The following is an 8,204-nucleotide window of genomic DNA, read 5'->3' on the forward strand; positions in this document are numbered from 1 at the left end:
GCCTTACTTCCAGAGATATGCCTGGCTTGGTTTGTCCTTCTTTCCATCCATGGTATTGATAACATCCTTCTCCAGCTCCACATTTCGTAGGCGTTGATTATTCTTCTGTCTTTTTTTTTATCATCCAGGTTTTGCATCCATATGTTACTATAGAAAAGACCAGATTATGTGTGAGCTGTGTCTCCATCGTTAGTGAAATGTTCCTCGATTTGAAGACCTTGTCCGGTGACTTCATTGCTGGAATGCCCATAGCTATTCTCCTACTGACTTCTGGTGTCATCGATGCATCTTGAGTGATTATCACTCAGTAGGTTGATGTCCTTTACGACTTTCACTTCTTCATCATCCACCCACAATGTGTACTGGTTCTACCTGGCAGTAGTCAGTATCTTTGTCTTCCTTGCATTTACTAGCAGTCCCATGTTTGAGCTTTCCATCTTGACGCTCCATAATGAGTTTGTATCGTCTGCATTTTTAAGATTGTTGATGATTCGATCAGCAATTTTGATTACTTCTTGTTTTTCGGCGAATCCAGCCTTCATCAAAATTGACAGGATGCCATCAAGAGAAATGATGACAGGATGCACCTTGTCTGACGCTCTCCTCTGAACCATGCTGTGATGCCGTGTTCCATTCAAACTGTGGTGTCTTGGTCGATGTAAAGGTTCCTTATCTGATCAGATGATTTGGCACATCCATATCATTCATGGCATTCCAAAGATTCTGGTGATCAAAACAGATGAAGCATTTGCTGTAATTGATGAAGCAAAAAAAAAAAATATCGATCTTGTTGTATTCTTTGGACTTTTCCTTTATCCATCTAATGTTAGCAATCACATCTCTTGCTCCCCTGACTTTTCCGAATCCTGCTTGTTTCTCTGGCAGCTTTTTATCAGTAAGGCTATAGACATCTTTGTAGGATCTTCAGTAGTATTTTGCTGGCATGAGGTATGAGCACAGTAGTCTGATAGTTTCCACAGTTGGTAGCATCTCCCTTCTTCGGAATAGGAATACACACTGATCTTGTCCAGTCCTTGGGCGATTTACCAGTTGTCCATTTCTGCTGACAAAGGCTTGTGATGACATTAAATGCTGCTCCAGAAGACTTTATTAGCTCTATTGGAATATTGTCACATAAAGGTGCTTTGTCGTTTGACAGAAGCTTTATCGCAGCAATGACTTTGTCTTTCAGGATGTTCAGCTCTTTATAATTGATCATTTCAGTTTCTTCCTGTATCACTGATTCGTTCTTGTAGAGTCGCTCCATGTACTTTTTCCATCTTTCCTTGATCCCTTCTGGCTCAGTTAGTTTGTTCCGGTTATGCGTCTTTCAACATATCCACTCTTGGGTTAAAGTTTCTTTGTATCTCTTTGACTATCGTCCACTAATATTAGGCTCTCTCAATAGAGGCATATTACTCCTTCAACTGGGCAATATATCTCTGGATACACGGAGGTCAGTGGGTTCTCTCATCCACTGGTTCGGCTGTCTTTAGAAAGACTGCATGGACCAGGGCTCATTCCCTGAACGCCCACAGTCCTTCCCCGTGGGAGGAATACTACTCAGACAACACAGGGTGAAGGTAAAGCAGTGCGGCAATACTTTATTGAACCACTGACAGTAAATAAATAGTCCCAGCAAATACACAAGATGGTTCAAATTACAGTCTCACTCTTCTGCTGGCTCCCCAGAATTGGAGCAGCTGCGACTTCGGGGCTTCAAGGGCTGACTACCCCCACCAGTGGCACCCCGATTTTGGTAGGCACCCACAGAGAGGTGGTAACAGCAAGCTTAGGAAGCTGACAGTCCACTGAGGTACAAAGCCAGGTGACCTGATTGTCCTAACCTGGCTTCTTTGAACTTCTCAATGGAGTCAAGTGACCAGATGGTCTCAACCTGGCTTCTCCAAACATCTCCATGGGTTCAGTTATGGTCAATGTATCAGATCTGTTCCTCTAGCTAGGGCTATGGTCCCTTTAGCTGTCGTCCTGTAGAATCTATCAAATCTGTATCTGTTGGAGCCATGGTGTCTTGGCTGCTTTTCTGTAGAGTCTTCCTGCAGAAAGATAAAGGTTCTTTTTATACCCATATTTATCCTTTGGGCTATCATCCACATTTCAGGGGGAAGCCAGGATGAGGTAAAACTCTCATTGTTTGGTATTTAATCGATCTGCATAGTTTGTCCTTCACTGTTTGCAGGTCAACAAACTACATGGTCTGGTACAATAGGTTATCAACATATTAGCAAACATCAAATGTTCAATTACCCAGCTTTCCTGTCCTCCAAGGATAGCAAAACAATAATCAATTCAAAAGTCAACATTTTGTCATGTCGGACACTATTCACACTAGGGCGTCCGACAGACAGTGGTAATTCCTCATTCGTCCACTATACGCTCAATGGCGCCGGCTAGACTTGATCCAGGTTGCCCGGGGTTAATCTAGCTGATACTCGGGTTGGAGGCTGAGTCATGCCCACTGCCTTTAAATAGTTTTGCTGGGCTTTGGGCGTCGCCGATTATAGCTTGTGTCTTGTGCCTGGTGATCTCGGTCTAGAGTGGTGGTCTTGGAGAGGAAATATCGTATCTGGTGGTGTATTATCCTTTGTCATATTTCTCCTTCCTATATTTGTGTTTGTTTTGCCCTGTGCACATTATAGTGTTTTCCTGAGTGTGTCTGCGGCGTGGTGCGTTTTTAGTTTTCCCTGTCTGTGCTTTCTGTAGGGGTTGGTGTGAGGAATTATCACTGGGGTGAGGGTGGAGGTTTCAGATTAGTACTGAAACAGGAGCCAGGGTCAGGCCTGGTGGCCCAGACAAGCACACCATTAGTGTAAATTCTGGGAGAGGGACAGACAGGGTTTCCCTAGTCTGAGGGATATCGCAGGGGCCCGGGTAATTAGCTTTAGCCTACCTAGGCTCCCCGTAACACATTTAAGCTCATATGAAAAATGTCCTATGTCTTTTGACCAACTGAAAAAAACACGTCTGGCATAACCATGATTAAGTGCTATGTCGTTACAATATCCATGTACTTCACCATGAGTCCATGTCAATGTGAACACAAAAGATGCAAACCCTAGCACTGCTGTGTTAATAGTTATGCACTTGTCACTATGAATTAGGTATGTTTTATTGTCTTTCATTTCATGTATTAACCTTTGTAAAATAGTAATGAAATTCATCAATTTATTAGATTTACAGCATTATTCCACCTGTAGATTCATCACACATTTAATCAGGAAGTTTTCTCCTGGTAATCGACAAAACTAGATTAATCCATGAATGTCTGGTCATAGAATTCAATAAATTACCCAACAGGAAGCAGTTCCACATGTCCAGAGTCCAATGGCTGCCTACATTCCAGTTGTCTTCATCGTCAAACATTTTTCTGCAGTCTATAGTCTGTATTTGCTCAGGGACTGACCTCACAGAATAACAAACCTCACTTGTCTATTTTCAGCAGGAGACATGAATTCATCACAAATGTTTAGCTTAATTCCTCCCCAGTTTCTTCTGACTGGCCTTTCATGGGTTGAGGACAAGAAGCTTCCCGTATCTGTAAGTGTCCTGTTGATGTACCTGGTGGGGATCTTTAGTAATTGCACCATTGTTATCCTTATCAAAACTGACCAGAAGCTTCAGGAACCAATGCATATATTGATATCTTTGCTGTCTCTGATAGACCTCAGTGTCTCCTCCTCCGTCATCCCAAAAGTCTTGGCCATTCTGTGGTTTGATTCCACTGAAATTTCCAGCACAGGATGCCTGATTCAGGTCTACATTCTGTACAGCATGTTGGGTCTCCAGTCTTCTCTCTTTGCGCTGATGTCCTATGACAGGTATGTGGCCATTTGTCACCCACTCAGACATTCCACCATAATGAGCCCATCCTTTATTACGATGTGTGTGATCTTCATTGTGTTGCGGAGCTCAGTTTTCATGATTCCTTTGCCAGCAGTGACAGCCGGTCTGACCTTCTGCAAAATGAACATAAGCAACTCGCATTGTGAATTTGTTGACGTTGTAAAGCTGGCCTGTGGAGACCTCATGCCAGTCATCATCTATATGGTCATTCTTATCTGTATCTTCCCTGGAGGAGATAACAGCCTCATGGTCTTCTCTTATGTGAAGATCTTGAGGGTAGTTTACATGTTGAAGTCTCCTCAAGCTCGATCCAGGTCCCTGAACACGTGCAGCTCCCACGCCATCCTGCTGCTATCGTTCTACATCTCGTCATCATTCCCTCTTTATCTTTTTCTTTTTTATCCTAATTCTCCCCTTTATTTGAAAACATTAACTGAGGCCCTCAGCTTTCTCCTTCTGCCCATGATAAACCCAATGGTTTATGGAGCAAAGACCAAGGAAATTCAGGACGGGCTGAGAAGACTTTATTGGAAAATAATATTTGTCTTGAAATGGAAAAATGGAGATTGGTGAAAATAATTTTTATAACCTACTTATCAGTACAGACACGTCGTGGTCGAGTTGTCTTGCGATGGAATGCAGTGTATGAAATAAATCTAGGACTTCACTATGCCATGATGGTGGACCTAATTATCCTCTCCATTCAGTACAATGGGAGGTAATCAGGGATACAAGCTCCAGTTTTTACAGTTGCCATTTCCCAATATTTTACCTACCATGATATTGATGACTTACGTTGGAATCTTAGATTTGTGTTTTGGATCCTCTCACTATTGGACATATTTTGGGATTTGAGGTAGTGCTCATGACCAAGTCTACACGGACTCTTAGTGAGACTGCGGTCGCTGATAAACACTGTATTATATGCAGGATTGTGCAGGAGCAGAGGATTTCAGAGTAGATTCCTTACTATAAAACCACAACATCATGTCCTCCCTCTAGCTGAAACTGAACCTGTCAAAAACTAAACTCCTCTACTAAACTACCTATGCACGACATTGCAATTTGCATGTGTGGTTCTACCATTACTCCCCAGTAACATGCCCGCTGTCTTGGGGTCATACTTGATTCAGAGCTTTCATTCACCCCCCACATCCGAACATTGGCATTTTTTTACTTTTGACTCTGCAAAATCTCTTCTTTTTGCTCTTATTTATTCTCATCTGGACTATTGCAACTCTCTACTAATCAGCCTCCCTCTTACCAAACTCTCCCCGCTCCAAACTGTTGTGAATTCTGCAGCCAGGATCATATTCCATCCTCACCAACCGTTACACCGATGCCTCTACCCTGTGCCAGTCATTACACTGGCTACCCATCCACTCCAGAATCCAGTACAAAACTACTACCCTCATCCACAAAGCACTCCATGGCTCAGCACCACCCTACATCTCCTCCCTGGTATCAGTCTACCACCCTACCCGTGCCCTCCGCTCCGCTAATGACCTCAGGTTAGCATCCTCAATAATCAGAACCTCCCACTCCTTTCTCCAAGACTTTTCACGTGCTGCGCCAATTCTCTGGAATGTTCCTGGTATCACGTTCTCACATGCTTCATGCATTTAATAGCCCTCTGTGTCTGTACTCTTAGGCCTATTTCACACTTCAGTCTTCTGGCGTCAGTCAAAATCCATTGTTGCGACGGAGCGACGAATCCGTCAAAAATAGTGAAAAACGGAACAACGGATCCGTGGCATGCGTCACATTCGTTTTTTATCCGTTTCTTCAGTTTTTTCCAACGGGTCCGTTTTTTCATATCTCCAAATGGGAGGCTCCCAAACGTGATTGGCTACTGGAAAATAATAGAAACCTATATATTGAGTGTTTTAACACCACATCTTTGAGAGGTTGTAGAGCAAGTGGCAGAAATGGAAGGAGTTCTAGCAAATATTGTGACCATGTATGCATCTATCCATCAGGCAAGTTGCTGGCCGGCTTCTTGCTATGCTTCTTGCTGGCACATTGAGGAATGAAGCCACATGGCAGGTTTATATAGATTTGGGGCTGTCTGGCCAATTGGCTACTAGATACAGATTTGGAGCATGCTCAGTGTAAAAAAACGGAATCCGTTGCTGGATTCCGTCATTTGGTTGACAGCGACGGATCCTGCGCCCATAGGCTTCCATTCTAGCCAACGATGGACGCTGCTGGATCCGTAGCTCTCTGACTTTTCAACGCAGACAAAAAAGGTTACTTCGTCCTCTCCAGACGATGGATAAACAAATTCCGACGGATCCAGCGCACGACGGACGAAACGTGAGGCCATCCGTCGTAATCCGTCGCTAATGTAAGTCTATGAGAAAAACACGGATCCAGCGGGCAAATTCTCTGGATCCGTTTTTTTTTTTTCACAAAACGACAGATTTTGACTGAAACAAAAAGACTGAAGTGTGAAAGAGGCCTTAGGTAACTGGTTCATGCAGCTTTACATGAACACCTGAGCCTTACACTATGGCCGGTCCGAATAACGAAAGCAATTGTTACCATCCCCCTCTCGTGTCTCCCCTTTTCCTCATAGTTTGTAGCTTGCGAGCAGCAGGGCCCTCACTCCTCTTGGTATCTGTTTTGAACTGTATTTCTGTTATGCTGTAATGTCTATTGTATGTACAAATCCCCTCTATAATTTGTAAAGCGCTGCGGAATATGTTGGCGCTATATAAATAAAATTATTATTATTATTAACAGTTTATGTACCGGAATGTGCTTCCTTACAGCTTTAAGCATTGTTTCAGATGACTCTTTTATCCTCTTTGGACTTCTTCCTCAACTTCAGACCTGAAATGTGAATAGCATAATGGCTTGTGAAATCTATGAAAAAACATGAGATGCTTAGCACAAGATTTGGCCAAAAATTGTGAGCCCATCCACCAAACGTCAAGGTAATCTCAGATCGGATGGGTACCTGAGCTGTCTGCCTAGTGTGAACACTTACCTATGGCTAATAACGTGGTAAAGCCTGCATATATAGGAAGCTCAGAACCAACTGTGTTTGGATGTAATTAAAATCACAGCATGGTGAAGGGCAGGGCGTTCAAGTCAGATCTGAGATTACCTTGACGTTTGGTGGATGGGCTCACAATTTTTGGCCAAATCTTGTGCTAAGCATCTCATGTTTTTTCATAGATTTCACAAGCCATTATGCTATTCACATTTCATGTATCGCACATTTCCTTGCTTTAGCACAGTAAATTTGAGTGCAGGCTCAGTAATTGTAATGAGTTGTGTAGCGAAATATGTTCAGGTACGAATGTATGACTAACAGTAATTTAACATCTGTCCTGAGACTGCAGGTCTCTCAGGGGTAACAGAATATGTTATCCTGAGAGGCAGTCTTCTGTCTCCAATCTCGCCAGGGGGCCTTGCTAAGAACCAGGAAGGGGAAACCTTTCACACCTTCTGGCTCTTTTGAAGAGAGATGTCAAATACAGGCTAACACTATCTATCTATGAGAAACATTACACAAAGAGTTTCAGAGAAAATAATATATTCATTGGTGGAGTGGCCATGGTTCAGTCACAAACCAGCAATTATAATATTAACCTGAGAGGCTGGTCTAGAAATGTGACCTCCAGGTTGACTCTATAAATTAGGCCTACACACAAAGAAAGAGGTTCACATGTGAGGGCAGCCTGGAAGCTGATGTGGTCCATTCCATATTTCTCCCTCCCCCAGGGACAGAGAATCAGAATGCAAAGTTCGATATTTCTGTAAGTTATCCCTTTATTTTATCACTGTTTTTGCATATTTGTATGTCACTTTTTATTCCCATATTGTATACCCTTTTTATTGTAAGCACTGTACCTTTTCTATTAAAGCTTAAAACTTTAGTAAGTCTGGACCTTGTATGCTCTAAAGAATCCATAGCCTTAAAGTGTGTGATCCTCATGATTGGCAGACAGTAGTAGTAATATTTGCGGGACTCATCGCCCGTGTGTTTGGTGAGTAATGACAGCGTGTATGAGTGGGGGTGCATGGTCTGTGTCAGTGTGTGATTTACACTACTGTTCAAAAGTTTAGGGTCACCCAGACAATTTAGTGTTTTCCATGAAAACTCATACTTTTATTAATCAAATAAGTTGCCAAATGAATTGAAAATCTAATCCAGACATTAACAAGGTTCGAAAAAATGATTTTTATTTGAAATAATAATTTTGTCCTTCAAACTTTGCTTTTGTCAAAGAATGTTCCCTTTGCAGCAATTCCAGCATTCCAGACCTTTGGCATCCTAGCAGATAATTTGCTGAGATAATCTGGAGAAATTTCACCCCATGCTTCCAGAA

General features: G+C 42.6%; 1 protein-coding gene across 1 annotated transcript; it reads left to right on the forward strand.

Moving 5' to 3' along the window:
- The first annotated feature begins 3,468 nt into the window (after window positions 1-3,468).
- Window positions 3,469-4,437, forward strand: LOC138671870 (olfactory receptor 51E1-like). Its single transcript, XM_069760000.1, has one exon. The coding sequence runs from the start codon at window positions 3,469-3,471 to the stop codon at window positions 4,435-4,437; it is 969 nt and encodes a 322-aa protein (XP_069616101.1).
- Window positions 4,438-8,204: the final 3,767 nt, after the last annotated feature.

This window comes from Ranitomeya imitator, chromosome 3, assembly GCF_032444005.1.
Source record: "Ranitomeya imitator isolate aRanImi1 chromosome 3, aRanImi1.pri, whole genome shotgun sequence".
Classification (NCBI taxonomy): domain Eukaryota; kingdom Metazoa; phylum Chordata; class Amphibia; order Anura; family Dendrobatidae; genus Ranitomeya; species Ranitomeya imitator.

Bases quoted from the DNA above. Each gene is read 5' to 3' on its own strand.
- LOC138671870 (XM_069760000.1), top strand. From the start codon at position 3,469: ATGAATTCATCACAAATGTTTAGCTTAATTCCTCCCCAGTTTCTTCTG.